The 25000-nt window shown below is 37.0% G+C and overlaps 1 protein-coding gene across 10 annotated transcripts in view; it reads left to right on the forward strand.

Annotated features, from left to right (window-relative positions):
• Nucleotides 1-25000, forward strand: part of LOC124425328 (neurogenic protein mastermind-like) — a 165128-nt gene that overhangs the window by 139972 nt on the left and 156 nt on the right. For all 10 annotated transcript variants that reach the window (XM_046965552.1, XM_046965560.1, XM_046965568.1 and 7 more), the window contains 5 exons: nucleotides 16897-17238; nucleotides 20719-20899; nucleotides 22560-22865; nucleotides 23061-23312; nucleotides 23421-25000. The exon at nucleotides 23421-25000 is cut by the window's right edge and continues 156 nt beyond it. In XM_046965552.1, the coding sequence (XP_046821508.1) occupies nucleotides 16897-17238; nucleotides 20719-20899; nucleotides 22560-22865; nucleotides 23061-23312; nucleotides 23421-23653 (1314 nt within the window). In that variant the 3' untranslated portion in view covers nucleotides 23654-25000. The remainder of the gene's footprint in view (nucleotides 1-16896; nucleotides 17239-20718; nucleotides 20900-22559; nucleotides 22866-23060; nucleotides 23313-23420) is intronic.

Here is a 25000-nt window from a genome sequence, read left to right on the forward strand (position 1 = left end):
CTCTTTCTCTCTCTTTTTTATTCTTTTCTTTTTCTTTTTTGTCTCCATGAAAAATCAGCTACCAACACGTATATGAATCGAAATCTGTATTAGCTTATAATACTTATCTGGACTCTCAATTAATCATTCATATTATCGTTAACAAAATTCTATTGGAAAGTTTCTCTTCCCTCCCGTCCCTACCCACCCCCAACCATCACCAATCACCCACCCACCCTCTGGGAATTCGATCGTTTGTAGCGTTCTTATAAAAACAGTAATTTTCCTAGTTGTTATCGTTACGAAAAAAGTGAGTTATTAATCTCTCGTAATTTGTGCAAATGCCGGTGTCACAAAGCTCGCCCTTATTAATTATTTCTTAAAAACGATCATTAATTTAACGTTATATCTGTTATATCAACCAAGATATAATTAATCGTGGTATTGCTTTTGGAATTATGCTTTATCCGACCTTTTGTCTTCGATCCAGTGCCCGCACCAGACATTGGAGTCTTAAGCGAAAGCAGTTTCAGGGATTGATCGCTCTCCAGTGTATTGTTTCGAGAATCGGCTCGACGAAGGATGGTTTTATTAATTGATGGGCGGCATTGATTACCGACTGCACTCAATGTACGCCCATCTCTTCATCTTTATCTACTAGGATGTTCTCATACTTTTTGTCTTACTCCCTTTTTATATCATTCGTATCGTATTTTCAACGTAAAATGAAAGCTACGCTGAAGAATTTTAGGCGTATCACGTAGTACGAAGACCTCTCTGGAAATCGATCTTGATCGGTGTTATTGTTCCATAGGGTGGTTTTGAAAGTAGGCCAAGCTCGTTCGTCGCATCGAAATACCGTATCGTAAAATGTAGGGAGTAAAAAAGAGAGGGTGACAGGATCAGGCTAGGTAAAGATAAAGAAGGAAGAGAGGGAGAGAGAAAGAGAAAAAGAGAAAGAGAGAGGAGTAGGTCGATGGTTTCGTACTCATAATCGTGAGCTTCTCGAAAAGAAGGCGGAGGCTCTGGCAGCTTCTAGCTGCTTGGGTTAGTGCTTAGAAAACAAGCAGCGTGCTATACCTTAGGGGTATCACCCTCTACCACCCTTCTTCCTTTCCTTTACCTCATACATCCCTCTCCCCTCACCATCTTCTTCTTCTCTTTGCTTGTGAGACGAGACAGGCGGTGGGGGGGGAGGGGGAGCTTGGAGATAGGTTATGTAAAAATAGCGCAACGAGGGTGTAAACAGAGGCGACCGCTGGTAATAATTAATACATGCGCGAGAATGTTAGAAAAAAGAAGCGAGAAAGAGAGAGAGAGAAAAAATTGAATAGTGTGTCAGCATTCGAAAAAATTTGTCGCGTAGAATCCGAAAGAGGATTTGATTAAAAATTAATTAAAAAAATTAGTCGTTTTTGCATGATTGCATAAAGCCTAATTATATATCGAATCCGTTGTATAGATCAGAATCATCGACATTAAACCTCAAAGTTTACGTACTTATCAGACACGCTCACCTTCTATAAGCTGGATCAACGTTTCCGAGCTTCTACGAAGAGCACCCTTCGATCCTCCTTCTCGAATTTCATCTGATACGACCTAGCAAGAATCTAACTTGCACGGCCATCCACTATTACCCTCTACCTTTGCTGATCGATCTAGACTTTTTTCTCTGGTATTGAAACTCCTGGAAGGCAGAGTCGTTTTTTTCCTTCGTTCGTTCATTCGTTCGTTCGTTCGTTCGTTCGTTCGTTCGTTCGTTCGTTCGTTCGTTCGTTCGTTCGTTCGCTCGCTCGCTCATCGAGAACTTATCTTTTGAATTTTATAAAACGTATTCACAAGGGTGGATATTTTGAATCTTTTCAAACGGACAAAATACATCTTATATTACCTCTTTTCATTTTCTTTTTTTCTTTTCTCTCCTTTCTCTCTTTTTCCCTTTTTATTTCTATTTTTTTCCTTTTCTTTTTTTTTTTTCTCTTTGATTTTCATTTTATGATGAATCTTCCCTTACAATTATTTTAACCTTAATCGTAACTTGTTGTAGAATTTTGTCTATCATGAGAATTGGAGATCATCAAGGGAACACGCTTTTAGAAGGCGTATACTCTTCTAACACCCGACGTCCGTTCATTCACTAACTCGACGATTCTAAACGCATTGATGTTCGATGTATGTACATACATACGTACAAATGGAACGGATTTACAAGGGAATGGAGAGGAGAGTTCAAACGATGTATCAATCAGTGTTTGCTATTTTACCCCTTTAACCGCGTTGCCCTCCGAGATGCTAATTACTAACCTAAAGGGATAAAGGGATGATCGTGGTAACGATTAACAGAAGGAGGTGAGGGAGGAGGAGGAGGAGGATGAAATCAAAACGTTAGTGGTGTCACTTGCCAGTTTGCAATTGAATGATCTTTCGATAGCGATCATTTGATTTATTTACTTTTATTCTATCTTCATCATACTTGTTGACTCCCACATATATGTATAATTGGACGGAGAGGTTAAAAAAAAAAAAAAATAAAGAAAAAAAAAATACAAAAATTCTTGCTGAACTACTTCTTTATCGTGACTCTTTTAGTATCTGAAATAGTCGCGAAATGTGAAAACGATTTCGAAAAAGTCCGTCACAACGGCGAAACATTACGGTTCGTCGGTTTTTCGGGTGGTTCCCTTTGTGACACCTTGTAGGTAGCTCGAGTGCAATTTGCAGCTCAGAGCTCGCTCTCTCTCTCTCTCTCTCTCTTTCCCCCTCCTTCCATTTCCCTCTCTCTTTCCCTCCCTTCCTCCCTCTCTCTCTCTCTTCGTTCTCGTACTCCTGTCCCTCCAGCCCTCTTCTCGACGCGTATCACAGCGCCATACCTATCACGGATACGTATACGTCCCCGTATCAGACACGTATGGGAGGCAGACAGAATATACAGAGCACTAAATGCCGCTATCGAAAATCGATATCGGGGAGCCGCAGCCAGTAGCCACTCTTCGTCTCTCTCTCTCTCTCTCTCTCCCTCTCTCTCTCTCCCTCTCTCTCTCTCTCTCTCTCTCTCTCTCCCTCTCTCTCCTTCCTCTCGTTCTTTTTCTCTTTCGGCTTGCCCGTTTTCTCCAAGCTACCCCGAAAGAATTTTTCAAAGGGTTGCCTTCGTCGCATAAACCACGGCTAAATTCTTTTCGCGTAGCTTAGCCTCCCTCTTGTTCCACTACCACGTCGGTAGCATATCAGAGTCTCTTTCTCCGGTGTTCTCTATCTTTCTCACTCCTATTAGAGTTCCTCCTCTCTGCTAACATATCGATCGACCTTTCGATAACGATGAACGTTATCGCAACGACGTTTGCTATTATATAGGATGATCGTCATCCTATCGAAAATACCATAATTAAATCTATCTGTTTTGTATAATTCTATTAAAATAAATAACAATGAAATGATTTATCATTTCAGAGAAATGAATAAATTTTGTATACTACTTATTATGTCTGATAAAGTTATTTATTCGACGTTATTAATGAAACAAAACGAAAAAAAAAAAATAATAAAATAAAAAAAAAAATAAAATAAAATATAAAAAAAAATAAAATAACATAAGGTTTATGGGAATGGACAAAATTCATGAATTATTACGTTTAGCTCCCTCGGGAAAAATGTATTCCATGGATTAATAAGAGTTTTTACGGACACGATATGAAAAATAGGTTCACCGATGTTATCGTATATAAAGATAATGGAAGACTGGTTTTGCAACTTTCCGAATCGTACAATAACAGGATAGAAAGGAATTTTAGTGACATTTTTAAAGGGCGCCAAGTCGAGTCTAGCCGAGTCCGAGTCCAATCCAGTCGAATCGAGTTGAGTCGAGTCTAGTTAAACCGAGTCGAGCGTACAAACGTTCAGGCACCATGATAAACCGTCGACAACGCGCGACCGTTCTTTGAAGCGAATGCGTCACTCGACGTGTTCCAACAATACGATCGACAATCGGTAGCAACTACCCTGTATGTAAGAGAATGGATTTTTACCGGGTAACAACCTAAAGCGAACGTTACGCGTATGGATTATATTAGGATAAAAGTATTTCGATCAATTCGATACCCTTTGATTCAATTTTTATATATTAATCATATTTAATATTTATAAATTAATTTTGATTGGTCGAGGAATTATTATGTTTTTCTTTCAAAAAAAACAATAATAATAATAATAATAATAATAATAAAAAGTAAATAAATAAAACTAAATTATAAGTATAAAACGATGATGTTGTACGAGCGTAGGATGAAATTAATGGATCAAGATTATCAATGAAAATTTCTATTGAAGCAACATGGTACAATGAATATTCGAAAATATTTAATTGAACAAGAGATGTCTATGAGGACGATACGCGTATATACGTAAAATAAACCGATAAGTATATTCCCTTGTCAGCAGGACCGTGCCCTTCTCCAACTAGCTTCACGAATACTGTCTAGTTAACTATATCGATCAGTGACGGTGCAACCATTCATTCTCGCATAAACTCTCGTCGAACGTGAGAGTAGACCTACCAACGGGAAACGAGATACCGAGGGGTGCCACAAGAGAGGAACGACGAGAAGAGAATGAAATAGAGAGAGAGAGAGAGAAAGAGAGAGAGAGAGAGAGAGAGAGAGAGGAAGGGCATAAGTTGGACAGAGAGGATATTGAACGAATACGAGTAAATGAAGGACACGAGGAAAGATTTCGCATACAATTGTGCAGTAGCTTTTTACTATTAAATATAATACCATTTCATTCATCATTATCTTTCATATATAGATCTATTAACGCCATTATCCTACGATAATTTTATCAATTGAAAGGAATCTTAGATCGATTTATATATCATTCGAATGTTTCATTTAAAGCAATAAATGATTATATCAAATACGATATTCATCTAGAGACTATTACCTTGCGAACCAACAAGGTGTCGACGGTTATCAATCCCACTCAAATCGTTCTGTTTGAGCGTATGCGAAATTCGATTCGGCTTTAGCAATATCGTTTCAAAGCTCTCCGATTAAACTCTGAGAGCGATCTCTTTGCGATCGATGTTTCTACGTTAAATTGATAATTGCACGCCATACGTATTTCGTATTGAAAATCGTACGAAATTCTTTATCTATAGCAAATATAATCCAAATGAATTTTTCGCAATGTTTCTTCTTAATTTCTTCGTCTTCATTCATTCCTAAGAATATAAAAGTAATAAACTTTTAAGATACGAATATACCGAGTATATACATTTGCATTTTTCTCAAAAAAAAAAAAAAAAAAAAAAAAAACGAAGAATTTACGAATCCAAAAATAAAGATTGACGTGTAGGGAGGGGGGGTGGGTTGGAAAGGGAATAAACAAATAAAAAATAAAAAGAAGCTGCCCTCCCCTCGGACGTAAACTATTTGCGCGCAAAATTCAAAATTCACACGTACGTTCAGTACTTTAGTAGGACAAGTTAAGGTCCAACGTAAATATACGTTGGTACGCGCACAAATATTTAAAGGGAAAAAAAAAAAAAAACACAAAGAAAAGGAAGGAAGTACAACAACGGCGATGGAAAAAAAAAAGAAAAAGGAAAACAAACAAACAAAAGGAGAATAAAAGAAAGGAAAGAACGGAGAAAAAAGGGGGGAAAAAGGGAAAAAAAGCAGTATGAATCTTATTTATTCATTGGACGTACGAAATCGATATATAAATTCGTGATAAAGGATAGTACATCGTGATCTTAAATTCGAAAGAATGCGCGATAACGAGAAGTTCGGATGGTCCGTGCGCAGTCATCGCCTCCGCGTTGCGATCGATCGATCTTGCGCGACACGAGAGCGCGCGTGTCCGTGGGTCAAAGGCGTCGAACGGCGCACCCTTTTGGCACACGAGAGCGTGTGCAGCCGCTGTACTCGGAGTGGGGGTGGTATGCCGGAGTGGAATACGACGAGAGAGTGAGAGAGGGAAGGTGGGAGAGAGAGAGAGAGAGAGAGAGAGGAAGAGAAAGAGAGAGAGAGAAACTTCTCCGGCAACGTAGGCGGTAGTGGTGGAAGTGCTGCTGGAGAGGGTGGTTTGTCGTCGCTGCTAATCATCGAGTTACGCGATATCTGTACATCGGCCACCGCGTGCGAGGGCAAGCGCGTACAACCGCACGCGCCCATCTCTCTTCTCCCCCTCTCTCCCACTATCTCTCTCCCTCTCTTTCTCTCTCTCTCTCTCTCTGTCTCTCTCTGTTTCTCTTTGTATCTCTATCTCTCTTGCCCGCTCTGCGTGGCATCTACCTATGCGAGTATGTGTGTGGGTGGTGGGCGGGTGTCTCACGGTTAATATCGACCAGGAAGCCCCTCTCCACACTGCTTCCTCTCTCTCTCTCTCTCTCTGCGGCTCGGTTCTCCGGTCCACTCTCTCGCACGAGAATATTACGCCTATCACCCCCGTGAGTGCTTCTCGTATATGTTACGTAGGCAACTCTCTCTCTCTCTCTCTCTCTCTCTCTCTCTCTCTCTCTGTCTCTCTGTCTCTGTGTCTCTGTCTCTCTCTGTGCATCCCCTCCCTTAACATACTCATTCTATTCTACCTTCTCTTCTTCCCATCCCTTGTTTCTTCTCGGGTTAAACCGTATTCAAGCGTTTTCCTTTCACGATGTAACTCGACCTTTACGCCTCGCTACTTTCTTCCATGGTTCTTTCGACGAATCATTAAACGCGCGTTAACTCTCATACCAACCCCGTTGACAGTCCGTACAAATGGAACGGATATTCGCAATCGTTGAAAGTCTTTGATAAGCATTAATTTCTTTTTGTTCCTTGCTCTTTTTCTTGTTTCTTTCTTTTTCGTTTTGTTTTTTCTTTTTCTTTTTTGTTTTTGTTTTTGTTTTTATTTATTTATAATTGGGAGATGATTTTTTGTTTTGTATTTTTTCTTCTTCCGTTTTCTTTTATCGAAAACAGATAATTGTATTCTTCTTTTCTTTTACCTTTTTTTTTCTTCTTCATTAGATTTTTATCTACAATACTTTATACGAATATATACGACTTTCGAGTATACAATTAATCATCATCTATATCGTTGGATCTTACAATCCTCGTTTCTTTATTGATTCATATTTACATATTATATAGATATATATATATATATATATATATATATATATATACACATATATAACTCTCTTAAAATATATATTTTTATCTCTTAAAATACATTAACATTTTTAATTTCATGCTTCGTAATTCAACCGATCTATCTTTGGTAGAATGGACAAAAAAATATGATAACGCATAAGTCGATATATTATCTTTCTTAGATTTTACGCAATACTTGAAAGAACGAAATTTGGCCATTTAAGATAAATTCTAATTATCGTACACATTGATTTTTGATTTAATTGCATATTTTGGACCAATCGATTCTACCGTTTCTGTTTGGAAGAGACCATCGTTAGTCCGACAATAGACTTGGTTGCACTACTGGATTGTCTCTATTTGTCTATACCACTATACGAAGCTTTCACCCTTCTATTCCAGAATAAAAGATGTAACTATGAGACCTTCGCTTTGAGCCAAATATAAAAATAAAGAACGAAAATGAATGGAATGTGAAAGAATGACGTTCTGTCTGTGATATAACATTAAACAATAATGGCTGGATTATATACGATCTTTGTCATTTAAAAATAATAATAATTGTTCCGTTAATACAAAGATATATATATATACCTGCGTGCGCGTGTGTGTGTGTGTGTATACGTGCAATTATGCAACGAGTTGTTTAGAAGAGATAAAAGAAAAGGATGAAATGCATCAAAGATATATTAAATTAATAAAATAAATACAGAGAAACAGAAGGATAAAATACAATTGATATAAAATAATTACAATATATGTATTATAAATATAGAGTATAAAATGAATTTTTAAACATATTAAATATTTTTGCAATATCAAATAAAACGAAATAATAATAAATCCTCTTTCTTTAATAAACAACAAGGAATAATTTATTATTACGAAATTCGCTATTGCGCGCATGACAAAGCTAAAATTATCATGATAAAATAAATCCAAACGCGAAGCAACCGCAAACTTCGCAAACTTTGCAAACTTCAATCGTAAAACAATTTCAAATCCATTTTAATTAAATTCGAACATATCACCCTATTTGTAAATATTTCCTTTGTTCATTTTCTTTTCTTTTTTTTTTTTCTTTTACATTTTTCTTTTTCTTTTTCTTTTTTATTTTATTTTATTTTTTTTTTTTTTTTATTGTCGTTTCCGTTTAACCAACATGAAAATCTTCGAGATAATAACGGCTCGGATAAATAAATGTCATGTATGAGGCATTCTTGGGATCAGTCGTTGGATGTAAAAGATGGAATAAAAATTAGACGACTCTTGTGAAGAATTATGCTTACCGGTATAAAGCGTACGGGCATTGCGTACGTGACCTCGCGATGTCATAGTAAGCGTTAAGAAGAGAAAACCACTCGGTATAAAGGCGTAACGATGGCACGTCTCGACTTGTATTTGTGGTCGGATGCTCGTCTTGAATTTTTGTGCGAGAAAATTTTAATTATGATGTCATTATAAGTATCCGTACATCTTACCTGATGCATTTTAATTAATTCGTAACTTTTTATAATAATAATCTATTTTTTAATATATCAATTTAATAGATATCATTTATATAATCTATTAATAATTTATTTTCATTATAATTTCAACATGTTTTATATCATTTAATCTATTTTTATCGTAATTTTTATAAAATGACGAGACAAACAAAAAATATTATTTAATCAATCTTGTTAAGAATAAGCATTAATTTGATTTAATAAAACAACGAGCAGATTTCAACATCTAGATTTTGATTTTTCAATGCCACTTTCTGTCAGATTCACGGCTCGCAAAATTTCGTTTCATAAAGGCTCCGCAGTTATAACATGTTAAAACTCTGCTCGTTGTCCTTATCGCTTACCTTGGTAAGGTTATATGACCATTTGTTCGTCAGAATTTTACTGTCCTCTCGAAACAACCATCCGAGGTGAAAACGAGTTTTGCTGGAGATCACTAAGAAAGATTTCAGTTTGAAATTATGACGCATGAATAAATCCGTCATGTTAGAGGAATTATAGTTGAACAGCGGAATGTGGTCCACTTGCTAAAAGATCATCGAACAGGCAAGAAATTATAGTGGGTCATTAACATTCAAGAAAATGAGTTTAAGTAGACGTATGGAGGTGAAGTAACATGAGAAGAGATTATACCATCGTTCTCTCTCTCTCCCTCCCTCCCTCCCCCTCTCTCTCTCTCTCTCTCTCATGGCTCCTCCCGTTTTCATTTCCCTGCAGGGAGAAATTACCGAGTACCAGTGACGACACGAAGCGCGCCATTGTTCTACGGCTCTAACTTTTCAACCGGATTATTCGTCTGCTACCAAGACTCGAGTATAGTTACTCTCGACCGTCGTCCAACGAATATCTCCGAACGTGAACATCGTGTTCCAAAAGCACAGACAATGACCCTATCGTTGTCTGGCTTCTCCTTCGTGATTCTCTATCGAAGTTTTTAATTTCTAACAAATTATGATCAATCGTTTTTCTTTGTACGCAACGTAAATACGTATATATATATATATTATTCCATGACTCTACTCATAAATGATAAGAATATAAAATTTGAAAGTGAGAAAAATAGCGCGTGATATATGTACAACGAGACGAGCATAATGATGAGCGCGTTACATTAACTACCATAAACGTATTTCGTAGACAAACGCATAAACGCCGTGTGTGTCGGCAATATCTCGTAACGTGACTTACGACGTGGCAACGCAACATCGGGCAATCTGCCATTTTACATTTGCATTTAACACTCGTATGGATTTCCGTGAACATCAACAATTCTTACTCTTCGAATCACGAACTCGCTAGAAATTAAACACGGTATATACGTCTATTAACCATCATTGAATTATTAAAACATTATTGTACTTTCCCTGCTTCGTATCGATATGCAATTCTATGTAATACGCTTATATTACGTTATAAAAGTGACATTTCTTGCTTCACACGATCGACGCATTTAATATAAATAAATAAGTCAGATATAATAGGGGAGAGGACAAAAAAAAAATAAAACTGAAACAAAAACAAAAAAAGAAAATATGGACATATTTTTTTATATTAACAAATAACAAATCACTGAAAGTACATAAACAGATATATAGATACTATAAATCGTTGTCGTTGATTCTCTGCAAGTTGCGGTAGGTGATGTTGACCGTTTGGGGGGTGATAGTGGTGATGGTAGTGGTAGTAGTGGTGATGCAGATGGCTACTCGTTATTCTGCCGATGATAGTACAGTCGATGAATCTACTCGGTACGCGCAATCAACACAGTCTGGGGTGGGGGATAGGTCAATGACCGCGAAAATTCGTCCTGATTTGCCTCTGTGATCTCACTCTTCAAATTTTCCTTTCCTTTATATATTTCTCTCTATTCATTTCTCTATGAGAACATTAATCTATCAAATCGATTTTAATTATTTCAATCATAATCAAATCGATCCATGCACAATCATTAATTCGATAGAGAATTTTTTTTTTCTTCATTATTAAATACGTTCGAAAAAGTGTCTCGTGTTATTTGGAATTCAATTCATATAATATCGAATGAAAATCCTTAATGGAAAATTATTCTCATTCAAACATTCGTTCAAATATATTTCGTGAAACGCTTGGATTTATCTCTCCGCCGTCGCGTATTCCGTCACGAGGTGTCCATTCGAAGGTTACCGTTGGGATGCCATTCCTCTTGCGATGCAATAGTACTCGCGAACCTCGGAGCGTTGCACCCTGCAAAGTGGATCAGTGGTTCTCCGACGCGAACTCTCCTCTAGAAAGTCTTATCCATGATTATTTATAGTTCTGATCTATCATCAAGATCTCTTTCTACGTCGTCTATCATTGATTTCGTAATTTAAAGATGTTCCGATTAATCAGAATCATCTTTTTGCATTCTCACGAAATGCTTATTTTTATGCGATATCATTAACGATTTTTATCTATACCACTTCGTCAATGTAACGATCCGATTTTCTTAAAAAAAAAAAAAAAAAAAAAAAAATAAAATAAAAATACGTACATCGATGTTTTATTCAGATATCTTTCAGCTTTATATCTACGACGAAGCAGAAAAGTAGCAAGAATGTTTCGATATTACAAATTCAAACGAATAAAATGCAATACGAACGAAACGCTTCGTTAATAAAACCAATTGTCAATCGTATACAAATTTTATTCGAACTTCGTTATCAATTTAATGACTTTAATTGATAAGGAAGAGATAAAACGAAAAAAAAAAAAAGAAAAAAAAAGAATACCGGAAAAAAAGCTTTTTCAAATTTTTCGCACGAACATATTGTACGTTCGAAATTAATCGCATTCGACTAATTCGGATTCTACCAGCTTTGGTCTTCGAGTTATTCGACTTAACGCTTCGCATTCTTCAACATCCTACCCTCTTAACTTCTACCCATTCTATACCGCTCATTTTTCATTACTTTTACGTTCTCCTCCTCGTTGGTAATAATGCTCTTGCTACCGCGTTATTGCACACGATTTCACAAGATTATACAGTACCGGATTACAAGACGCATTTAGAAGCCCAAGAGTTTCCGCCCGATTCTCTTCGACCTCGTCTCACTTCCCTATTTTCCGTTCAAAAAAAAAAAAAAAAAATAAAAAAGAAAAGAAAAAGAAAACAAAAAAGAAAGAAAAACCTTTCATCCGACTACAACTAACTAAAATGTTTATATTCTGCAATTTTTCTTTATTAACGTCGTATGAATATTTCTCGGATATTTTCAAGTGTCTTGGAAATATTCAGATTGAAAACATAAACTTGAAAGAGGAAAGAACCTAGCATCGAATATAATAAATCATACAGCCACGTTTGATTAACGATGTAAACTCGTTTAGTATTTAACTATCCTTCTATGAAACATTTTACATTCTAAATGAACGATTGTATATATGTTAGATAGATAGATAGGTAGATAGGTAGGTAGATAGGTAGATAAGTTAGTTGGTTGGTTGGTTGGTTGGTTGGTTGCTTGGTTGGTTGGTAGAAAAGAAATTTAGCAGCAAACGCCGTCGGCTTAATTCCTTTTCGTTGATATAGTACCTTTTAACGAATACGAAGCTCTCTTCATCGAAGTTAACATGATTTCCGTTTTGATCGGATGCCGGTTGGGAATGAGCACCTCGAGTAGAAGCGCTATGATTAGCGATTACCACATCGTGATATTAGCTACAATGCGATTCCACGCCTGCACGCGGCGTGCCTAGCAAACACGTAGCCGTTCAAATAGCAAGATATCGTGCGACCGAGTGTGCGTCGTTGACGACGACGACGACGACGACGACGACGACGACGACGACGAAGACGACGACGGTGGCCCCACTCGGACTCTCCTCGGCAATATGCTAATAACGAGGGATTTATACTTACATTAGCTTTGCTTCCATCTCCGTTTTACTACTCTATAGCTTCGACTTCGAGAGCGTTCCCCCTTTGGAAATCGGTTCCATTTTGTGCCCCGTTATTCCATCCTGCCAGGATATTTATATACGTAAATACTATTTGCATTTGTCGAAACGATAAACTCGAACAAACATAAAATATATACTCGTAGATCGATGATTGATATTTAATCGATAATAAGAAAACAATATGATTATCGTTTGTTTCTTAATTAAATATATATATATATATATATATATATATAGATTTATATATAGATTTTATTATACGAATTATATTAGATTTTTCATATTCGAAATATATAGGCCCCATATTGAAATTTTCTAATCTAATGTGAAATTGAATGTGAAAATTATAATAAAACAAGTGAATTAATTAAAGTAAGAGATTTCGTAGATGTATTTAAACTTCTCCTTCGAAGACCGTATTACAAGGTGGAAATTTCATGAAAGTGTTTCTACCAGCGGATCGATCAACCGATATACGCAAGACCCACCTAGTGTTCTATAGTAACAAAGATAGTAATTACGTTCAACATATTGATCTCTCGTATCGCGTACATGTAGTCTGCAGTAAGAATTTATTAGGCATTAGCGTTCAACACGATCGATAGATTTCGATAGAATCTAATTACGAGCCTTGTTTTATGATAAATATAATGTCGTTTATTTTTCTTGTATACTTTAATGTTGAATACAATTAATTAATTATATGAAATTTATTTGGTATTACTTGTAATTTAATTAAAAAGGTATTAAAAATAAATACAAAATTATTCATGCGTACTTTATATGAAATATGATTCATAGATACATCAGATATATTTTTCTAAAACTATCCATTCTAAAATTAATAAAATGATGATTATTTGTTATTACTATTGTTATTGTTATTGTTGTTGTTCGATCGTTAGAAATGACACCTTTACACCTTTTCCCTCTTCTTATTCGCGATATGTACTGCATTGAAAGCGGTAGATTTTGCCAAAAAGCTTGTAACTAATCCATATAAGGGCGAACTAACGAGACACGTGCTTCGCAGATGTCGCGACACAACGGAGTTCCCGACTAGACGGCAGCGTGATTTAGGCTAATTATGCGTGACCGGACGAGTAGGTTTCTCCTACACAGTTGTAACTATATGCCCTTCCGGAGGGCTCTTGCCTCGGTAAACGTGTAAACCGCACGCGCGCCATGTACGTCGACCTTTCTCTGTTACTAACACTTCTCTATCTCTCTGTGAAAATACAATATGTACGTGTTTACTTGCATACATATGCATCAAATTTCTATTTGGCATTATTCAAGAATCATAAATAATTACAATATTATTGTTCTGATTCATTTATTTTCTTACATTTGAAAAAAATAATCGATAAAGTTATTTCAAAATATCTTATTAAATGATTATATAGGTATCTATTTATAAAGGTCATATAAATATAAAATTTCTTCAATCATTCTTCTACTAGAACGTATCAATTAAGTATTAACTTATATATATATATATGAATGTACATACATACGTCGCGTAGCCGCTCGCATACGCGAGTGTCGCTTATGCTCTCTTTACAACGCTATCCACCCTGTATAGATATCGTTCCAGTACACATGCGCAAATTTTCATGACCGAACGTAAGTCGCATGCGCGTACACATTACCTTGTCGTACACTTCCAGCATTACTTTAACAGGCATATATATATATACATATATATATATATATATATATATATATATATATATATATATAAGTATACAAGCGTATATAGACTTACATAAGAAAATCTCACTATATAGCTACTCACATATTACGTACTCGTACATAATCACATATTAGACTGGATCTGTCTATGTAATTCCCTTTTCTTCTTCGATGTATTTACGTATATATTTGCATATGTGTGTATATATATATATATATATACATATTTATTCCAATGATGGAACGACGCCTACCAACACACTATTTTCAATATAGCAATGATACGAATAACTGCGCGCGCTCTAGAGAATTCGAGAGAGTGGTCGAAACGGAAGGTCAGCTCGTGGGGTTGTGGAGCTCTCTAATTACCGTAATGAAGATCTTCGTGAAAACGGTGACAGGACGCATTCGTTTCGCTTGCGCATTGGAATGTTCGTGCTACTGCCCTCCCAAAAGTCATGGAAATATTGAATAATAAGTCAGAAAGAATGAAAGAAAGAGAGAGAGAGAGAGAGACAATTATAAGAAACATAAATAAAAATAAAGTTGTTTCGAAACATTCGTCCTTCGATTAATTTACTCTTATCAAATGATATACCTCATACCGAATCTTATCGATTAAATTATTGCTTAGAATTCAAGGAAAAAGAAAAAAGAAAAAAAAAAGAAAAACTAATCAAAAATAATATAAATATTCTTTCTTATAATTGATATTATTTTTCCTCTTCCAATTATATCGTACATCCGCGAACGAATAATCTTATAATTACTTATGTAAGTTGCATTAAATTAGGAAAAAAAAAAGGTCCCATTTGTAAATGTTAAAATGATCGTGGAAAAATATTTTGGTTAGTAATTGTTAACAGTTAGATCGTAGATTAAATTAAAAATTGTCATTCAATGGGTTAAATAAATTCTTCAATGATGCTAAACGAAATAGATCGGTCTATCTTCGAAGATATTCGTGATTGACACTCGTAGCTTAGATATATTATACGAACTCCTCTCGTATATATCGTATACGATGCGTTCATACAAGACCTTGTGACACTTTAGCAACCGCTGTAACCATAAGTCGTTTGCTATAATAAAGTCGCACCACTGCGGTACCACCTCGTCGATCTCCATACTATGCGTGCCCGAACAAAGGAGTAGCGGAGACAACCGATAAGTGGTTCGAGGTCAATGAGAAATGTCGCACGCTCCTATTATTCGATGCTTCTGATTTATTTTACAAATGGCTACGATTTTTTCCGATCATGATTCATTAAAAATAAATGAATAAACATTATTTCGGACTCATATTGTGCCCCTTGACGACTTTATAATGTATGTATATTCGTGTGTGTGTGTGTATTTGTTCTGTACAATTTGATATTCATAATAATCACGTGATACGAAAAAAAGAGATAATACTATTTTTAAGGGATAAAAAGGACTTAATAATTACGTAGGGGATAGAATTAGATAAGAACGATAAAGTTTATAACGTTGATCACGACTCACTGACGCATAGCTTATCGTTATGAATCATGGTTTAATAGAAGGAAGCAGTAAATACAATAGAGATTACGAAGTATGTACTAGTTCTTAAACTCGTACTGTGAAATAACCAATAACACAAAATAGAAAAGGTGCTGTTTAGTAAAGAGAAAGTAAACGATTTATAAACGTTAAAACGTGTCTTTCTCATCTTGCAAAAGGCACGGATAGGAAATAATTTTGGACTTATTCCAATCTAATCAAGCGTAAAAATAAATCCTCACGCTTTCGATTATACAGCTTTCACTCCTATTTTCTTGGAATATTTTATCGCAGGCTCGTACTAATACACACAAGATAGAAACTCGCACTAGATTACGACGGTTCGATCAGCCAGGGTAAAGGTCATCCGCAGGACACGAAGCTCGTGGTGTGGGTTGTGTCTTTTCTTCCTCCCCCCCCCCTCTCTCTCTCTCTCTCTCTCTCTCTCTCCGTTTCTTAAAGCAGTTCAAGCACATCCCCGAACTTCTCCCCTTTCGTCTCTCTACGAACGAATGAAATAGAGGGGAACGGTAGCCATTTCGTATCATTGCCTACGATACGAGCGAACGAGACAGGACAATAGTCGCCACTTGTCCGACGTTTTTTTTCAGAAACTAAATTCTTGGCCGCCCGTGGCGATGCTGGATGTCTGGAAACGAAGGGAGAAGGAGGGAGGGAGGAGGGGGAGGGAGAGAAGGAACCGGCAAGGTTCGATCGAAAGTTCGCGATCCGATCTTCTATCCTAGACCGTGAACCATGCGCGACGTAAAGGATATCACGTGTGCAACGACGCGCAATAATAAGAGATCAAGAATTTAAATGAGATTCCGGATAGAGCTATCGACGTACGCGCGGTACTCGTAAAATATTTATTCCTGGCTGGGATCTGTTTTACGATTTTTCGGGATAGACGACGCATAGGAAAGTTTCGCTTCTCTATAAGACGGTAAACATGGATATGTAAAGTGTGCCGATTTACATTGAAAAAATGGCGTACTCGAAGAGATATCGCTTTAGAAATACGACCATACGAGGGAGAGAAAAGGAATAGGAGAAAAAGAAGAAAAAAAAAAAAGAAAGATAATGAAAATTGCATTGGAATCATGATTGTATGATGAATAATTTTTTGATTTTAGGTATCCGCGGGGCAGCATATGCAGCTCACAGGAGATTTGAAACCTGGAGTATCCGTGGCTGCTCAGCAGGGCATGTACTTTAATCAACAACAGGCACCCAATCAATCAGGACCCGGCCAAGCGGATACTTACTGCTCTGTGTCTCAATCTCAGACCATTAACTTCACTCAGCAAAGTCTGAGACAGAGAGCAGCCGCCGCTGCTGCGGCGGCTGGTGGCGTTCCACAGGCTGGTGCTGCCACTGGTGCTCGTGGTCATCCTCAGCAGGTCCCTCCAAATCAAGTGGACCAACATCAACATGCCAAAATCCTTCAGCAACAGCAACTGATGCGCGCTCAGCAGGTAACTTGGATAAATCCTTTTATTTTTCTTGTTTTTGTTTATTTTTTTTGTTTGTTTTTTTGTTTGTTTCTTTTTTTATACGCCGATCTTCGTCCCCTTTACACTTGAATTGATTCAATAATCGAAAAGGACTTTTTCTTAATTCGGATTACTTCTCTTTCAAAATAATTCTCGGTAAAATAAAACTGTTTGATTATTAAACAGCCGAGAAGAATCGTGGCACGATCTAGCAGACCTCGCATTATCCGAGACATTAAATCCGAATGCAACGGCTGAATCCGTTCTCGCGATGTTCCTCTTGATGTGCAACAGGTATCAACAGAGGCTTTCCAACTTTTGTATCTTTTGTATCCTGAAAGAAACGACACAAATAGCTGCACGGTGGCTTCTTAAAGACGAACAGAAGATAGTAGACGTTACAAGGAACGGATCCTTTTCGTTTGAAAAATGGAATAGATCCGTCGTATCTAAACTCGACGTTTCAACTTGGTCAATTTAGCTAATTTGATTCTTTACGATCATTTAGAAATAAGGAAACGTTATCTGCATTCAATAATGATCGAAAAATTTAACGATCTACTAAAAAGATACCTATTTATTATGTTATAATAATATTAACGAGAGAGTGTTGGCTCGACAAAAATATATACGAAATATACGTAGTAACGAAACATCGTGATAAACATTTTATTTTCTAATTATTGACTAGAAGAGAAAATCTTCGGACGATGTATTATTAACGTACATATAGTTCGAGAAGAAATCGTAAAATGAGGCCGTGCGGTGGTTGACATTCGCTTATATATATCCTATTATATATATGTATATATATATATATATATATATATATATACACATAATTTTATATGTATATATATACACAAATAAAATAAAATAAAGTCGTTAGTTATTCTAGAACTCTCTAGGATATCTCAGACGATAAAAATAGGAAAGTGGACGTATCACATACCTATCGCCTTTCGTTTCACTTCTCTATCTCTATCTAATCATCGTAATCAAGACCAATGATATTTATGTCATATTCTCACAAATATTAACAATTTAATTTATCTCGTTTTTACTTCGAGTAATATAAAATATGGATAATACCTAAATGAGCCTGAATAATACATCGTTGACGAATTATCACGAAAGACTGTCTATCTATATCAAAAGCAAAAAAAGGACGAGACTGATACACCGGCAAAAAAATTATATGGTGAAACGAATCGAAGCGCAGTCCGAGCATACTTACACCCACTCATATCTCTCGCGTTACATTCGCGGACGCTTGCCGTATAGTTTATTAACAGATGACTCAGTTGTAACGCGATCATTATCTCAATAATGTTAAGGTACACGAGAGCCAATTCCAGTCGTGCTCCAGTTACTAATTGTACGTTTCACGCAATTGGTTAGTCATCCTTAGATCGTAACTACCGAGTTTCTCTTTGATTCACCCCTCTCTTCTTCTTCTTCTTCTTCTTCTTCTTCTTCTTCTTCTTCTCCTCACTCTTTCTCTCTCTCTCTCTCTCTCTCTCACTCTCTTTTTCTCTTTCTTTCTCGCTCTCGTTCTTATCCTATCATTTATGTTACTCGTCCGTACGTGGACGCGCTGAAACGCTGTAAAAACACGCATGCCAATGCGAACACGCGATCGAGAAACGGTCATCAAGAGACATAAAAATTAACAACATATCAATGAACAAATTTTATTATTTTAGAAACATATAAGAAAGCTTTATAATCGATCTCGTTGAATAGAATGATAATGATATTCAATGTTAAGAATTTATAATGATTATCACTGATAACGAACAAATAGTGTTCGAATTTATAAAATGTTCTACGAGTATTTAAATTTGTTAATTTATTTTTTTTTTTTTTTTTTTTTTTTTTTTTTTTTTTTTTTATGAACGATAGAAAAAGAATATAAACTTTCGTTCTAATCGTAATCATACGTTTGTAATCACACGCATAAATATAATTTCGTAATATCAAAACGTATTAAAACTTTATGCTGAGCGTTAATTAATCATTTCATGCAACTTATATATATATATATATATATATATATATATATATATATATATATATATATATTTGATATTATCACTGGTACGCGAACGGAAGTAGGAAACTTTTAAGCTCCCACGGATGTTAAATGGACGCGCGTAATTCCAAATCAGCTCGACTCGTTCGTCATTATCGAAAACCGATCGGAAATAATGGTGGCCCTCCTATCGTCGTAGATTCGCAAGTATTCAACTTCGTTCGGATTATCCGTATCGATCGTCGGAAAATATTTATTCATCCTTATCATTCATTATCCTATTGCAAAATCTGAACTCTCGACAAATAGAACTTTGAAACTTCATTAAGATGGATTGAACGTTTTCGGATTCAAGATTTCTTCTTGATCTATTTCTTGACAAAATGGAAAGGATCAGGCTGTAGATGACCCAAAGAAAAACTCGTCGATGTTCTCGCAGAAATCAATTGGAAAGCACATACGAAATTACTACGTGCCCGTTTTAAGGATGACTTCCTTCGTTCTCCATTGGCGCGGCTCTTCGAGAGAGCAAAAGGGCGTTGCTCGGTTAATCACAGGTTGTTGCTCGGCCGAGAATGGAAAGACGTTACCGTCGACTGTGTATATACATATATATATATATATATATATATATATATATATATATATATACACATATATAGGACAGACGATGCGAGAAAGAGTAAAAAGGGGAGAGAGACAGAGACAGAGATAGAGAGAGGAAAAAAGGAAGGAAAAAAGAGAGAAAAAACGAAGAACGTATCTGGCTCCTCTCCGTAGAGTCTTCCTCTTGCTTGGTCCGTTTGCTCGACGTCTTTCCCTTGCTAGAAGTTCGTTGCTTACGCCGGCGTAACACCAGGAAATGGAAATGCAATCCGCGAGGGGCTTGTGCAACGACGATAATTCGAACGCTTCGTACCAGCTAGATGACAATGAGCCACGTAACATGGAGAGCCGTCCGTCGATGCGTATCGAAAAGTTTCACGGAGGAACACCCTCTCTCTCTTTCTCTCTCTCTCTCTCTTTTTTTTCTCTCCGTTAAAGAGTCTTTTCATTCTTAATCCTTGAAATGTATGTTACATTTCTTTTTTCTTTTGATTCTTTGTTTTTTTTTCTGTTTCTTTCTTCTTTCTTTTCTTTTTCTTTGTTTTTTTTTTCTTTTATTTATTTATTATTTTTTTTTTTTCTTGTGACACTTTCGAAATAACGACGACGAACCTTTCGAAAATTTCGGAAGCGGATGAAGCGTATTTCCTGTAAGTTTTGCAAAGAGTAGAAAATATGGCGTGATACGGGAATCGTATCTTTGACCGTCTTTATATTCTCTTCCCGTTGCATGAGAAAGCGATCGTTCTATATATGGCATATCGTGTTAACTTGTCTTCGATCGTTACTGATCCGATGTTGTTTCCTTTTTATAATCACAGGTGATGCAACAGCAACAGCATATGGCAGGAGGGATGGGAGGTGTACGGCCACCTCCACCGGAATACAAAGCCGCGGCTCAAGCGCAAATGATGCACGCTGGTATCGGAATGGGTCAACAAGCAAGATTTCCAAACCCTGGACCTATGCGGAGAGTTACACAGCAACCGATGCCACCTTCCGGTGAGTTATAATTTTCCAACGTTCATTTATTTATCGCAAACGGTAATCACAACATGGCTTTGCCACGTAATTTCTTTGAGAGAAAGCTAAGAACGTTTAACGTCTCTCTATAACGAGCAAACCACTGATTCGCACGATTAGACGATTTTTTAACGATCATCCTTTCCACGATCGCTACTAGTAAAGTCCGACGCATCGAACGTTTCCTTAGCGTTTAGAGATACCTGTTGCATAATGCGACTTGAAATATCGACGACCTGTCGTTAAGGAAAGTAAAAAATCGCGAAACGACGACCGATTGAGATCTTTACATTTCCAAAAGAATAAAGATATTTCTTTTCCTGATAAAAGATCGAAGAAAAGAAACAACCATTCAACAGGACGCGTAGATCTTTTTTATTTCTTTCTTTTTCGTTTTTTTTTTGTTTTTATTTTTTTATTTTACACAAAACCGATATCAAGCCGGTTGAGTTTCTCCTATATAGCTTATGCTTATCTTTTGCTTTATTATTATTATTATTTTTTTTTTTTTGGTTGCATTTCTCTTGTTTCATCGTCTTCCTCCTCTTTTTCCTTAAAAGTACCGGCCATACGTCACTTTCGTGTGTACTGGCGTCCAGCCAGAGTTAGAAGGCACTCAAGGTAATGAGAATGCGTCCCTATTATTGATTCTTTCATCCTTAGCCAAAGCTCGAAACGCTCTTTCCACGGTGATGGTTCTTAGTTCGCGAGTGGTCTCTTACCAAAGAGACTAGCATCGGTCAGTCGATTATGTAGTACCTTTCTCCACCCCTAGGTGGATCAAACGAGAATCTTCCCTTTTTCCTATCCTTTCCCTAGCCTTTTTATATCCGTAAACGTAACACTTCAACGCGCTCAAGTTAATGAGAATCGTTCTTCCTCGGCGCTCGAAAAAGATTCATGAAAGAATCTCCAAAGCTATGTGCACACGAATAGAAAGGGCTTACGTAAATTTCATTGGAAATCTTCTGTACCTCTCTGTGTCTCTTGCATCAAGTGGAAATTTTACGCTCTAAAGTAATCTCAAAGTAATTGTATTAGCAAATTTAAATTTTATATTTATGCATTCGGTATCTGTAAGAGGATAGGGGGACCTCCGCGGACAACGAAGGGATGTAATCTTTAATAGCAAAAGTCTCGTCGTATTGTTAGGAATTACAGTATTTTCGTTGATTTAAACATTCAGTGGTACAGCTCGACGCAAATGAGTTCAGTGCCGTTGTTCTATTTGGTCTTGGTTAGTTCAGGTAGATACAGAAAAGCGAGACGCGTATACATGTAAAATCGAGAAAGAGAGAGCGAGAGAGAGAGAGAGAGAGAGAGAGAGAGAGAGAGAGAGAAAGTAACATTCGAAACTATCCTTATCCACTATGGTGGCTTCCTCCACAAGGCTCTTATCGATCTGGCCGAAGCAAGTTTCATGAAATCTCCTCCTATGAGGCAAAGTGTATAAAATATCATCCTACCAATTTTACGAATACGACTTTTGAATAGAATAGCTTTAACAAATGCCAGCACGATGCCAAATATAAGTTTCGTCCGTTTGAAACTTTTCGTCGTATTAAAAATTTATTGAGATTAAATAAAGGATGAAATGTAAAAAAAAAAAGATGATAAATTTAAATTCTTGTTAATGTAGGTCCAATGATGAGGCCACAAATGGCACAGCAACAGCAACAACAGGCGTTGCACGCGGCCGGTGGTAACATGTATATGGGCAGCGGTAATATGGCCGCAATAAGTGGTATGCATCAAATGCATCAGCGATTGGGTTATCCAAGGACCAACAATCAACGGCCGCCGAATGTCAGTGTAGGACCTCCGGATGGTCTTGGCAATAGTATCGCTGGACGTGGAGCACAGCAAGAATGGAGACACGTTTTAATGCAGCAGCAAGGCTTTCAAGCTCAAATGCGATCGCAATTCAATCAGCAGAGTCACCAAGGTAAGCACTAACTGCATTTACTTTAGAACGTTATTGCATGTAATCGTTCTGTCTCTTTTTCTTTCTCTCTCTCTCTCTCTCTCTCTCTCTCTCTCTCTTTTTCCTTCCTCCCTTTATTTCTCTCTCACTCTCTCTCTCTCTCGTATTTTTCTTGCCGTATATCGTATAATCGAATCCTTTTGCTTTTTTTTTCAGGTGGTTTTGGAATGGGCGGTGCTGGTGGTATGCAGATAAACGCTGCGCAGATGCAGCATCAGCAATTGATACGTTCGCAAAGCGGTGGTATCGCTAATTCGGGAATAACCAACAGCACTCAAATGCAGCAGTTACTTTCGCAGCAACACCAGCAACAAACATTGGCTATGCAGCAAAATAATAATCAGATGTCACTACAGATGCAAATGTCACAATCGTCTACCGTTAACTCAGTTAGCAGTACAGGCACGGGTAAGTTTTTTTTTTCTTTTTTTTTTTTCGAGATCTAAATAATATTACATTTGAAAAATTCGTATGGCAATGAAGATTGGAACGAACGATTTTATTTTCCTTTTTCAGCCTCTCCGCTTCATCCTCATCAGCAATACGGTGCTGGGAGTCCAGGAGTACGTAGCCTTAGCCAGCAACATACCCAACCACCGCCGACGACCACGGATCCTTCCGTGGCAGCGGCAGACTTTAGTCTCGAATTTTTGGAGAATCTTCCCGCAGGAGACACATCGAACTTCAGCGCTCAAGAATTGCTTAACTCGCTCGACTCCACGGCGGGCTTCAACCTCGATATTCTGTAAGAGCGAAGCCGCCTGACAGTCTCTTTAGGAGTCTTTTAGGTTTGCTATACTGCGAGTAAGATCGACCGCCCCCATCCTACTTCGAACTTATAATACGCGTTACCTTCGATGAGTTTCGGATAGTGACGAAGTAAAGGGCAGATTAAGACACATTAAGTATTTTACAAACGCAAAATACAAAGTTTCTCTCTATACTGCACATGTACAATTGCATTCCACTTGTTATTCATTGTTCCTACCATACCGTTCGAGTTTTGTTACTTTCTTTAGAATCTCATCGATACGATAACTTTCTCGAAGACTTTTTTTTTTCCCCAACTTTCTCGATCACTATCGAAAAACTATTCGATGATTCGCTTCCTATCAGACCTTCCATTTTCACGAGTATCATCGATCTGAATTGAAATATATGCGTCTAAACCGCCTTGATAAATTTATCCATGGGGGTGTTCGATTTGGTCGCTAGAAAACCTATCGTTCGTGCATACGCATATACATAACGAATGTACGAAAGGGGGTAGTACCAATAGTAAAATTTTTTTTCTCACGATAATCACGACGTCTCTCGACAGGAGAGGAAGAAGGAAGTATCAAGAACAAGAATGAAAAAAGAAAAGAAAGAAAGAAAGAAAGAAAGAAAGAAAGAAAGAAAAAGAGAAAGAGAGACACTATAATGAACATCGTAGAGTATCGTTGATCTTAAGTATTTAAAAAGTAAAATACGTCGCAATGTCGATGAATCGACGACGATTAGATAACTTTGGTCGATCGCGTCCACGGCCGGCCGTAGTGCGTTCTCGGCAGCTCCTTTTGGCTGTCGACTATTCTTCTAGGCAATCGCGTTTAGTAAAATTTAATTTTTTATCATATTCGTTGATATGAATAATAAGAAATGAAAACGGAAGGAGAAAGAGACTAGTAACGTGGAACATCAAGTGGCGGCCAAGTAATCCGTCTAGCTATCATTCGTTTTCCGACTTCTCTCATATTAACGAGATGTCCTTTCAGCCAAAGAGAGAGTTAATAGACGAGTTGTTATACGAAATATTTTAAAACGCATTATCAAAAGTAATGCGTTTGAGTGATCTCTTCGAAAAATGCACGTCTGAAAATTCACTTTATCCTTAACATAACAAATTTTGACGTTGTCGTTTTTGTCCGAGGACGATGGAATAAAGTGTTGAGTGCTCACGTCGACGACGCTAATCCGACTTCGGCGAGTACTCAACGAAGGATAAAATCGCTGCCCTTGATCCTCCACGTGAACGTATGCCGAATAAGCGACAGAAAAAGAAAGAAAGAGAAGAAGAGAGAGAGAGAGAGAGAGAGAAAGAGAGAAAATCATGT

The sequence above is a fragment of the Vespa crabro genome, chromosome 1, assembly GCF_910589235.1.
Source record: "Vespa crabro chromosome 1, iyVesCrab1.2, whole genome shotgun sequence".
NCBI classification, from domain to species: Eukaryota; Metazoa; Arthropoda; class Insecta; order Hymenoptera; family Vespidae; genus Vespa; species Vespa crabro.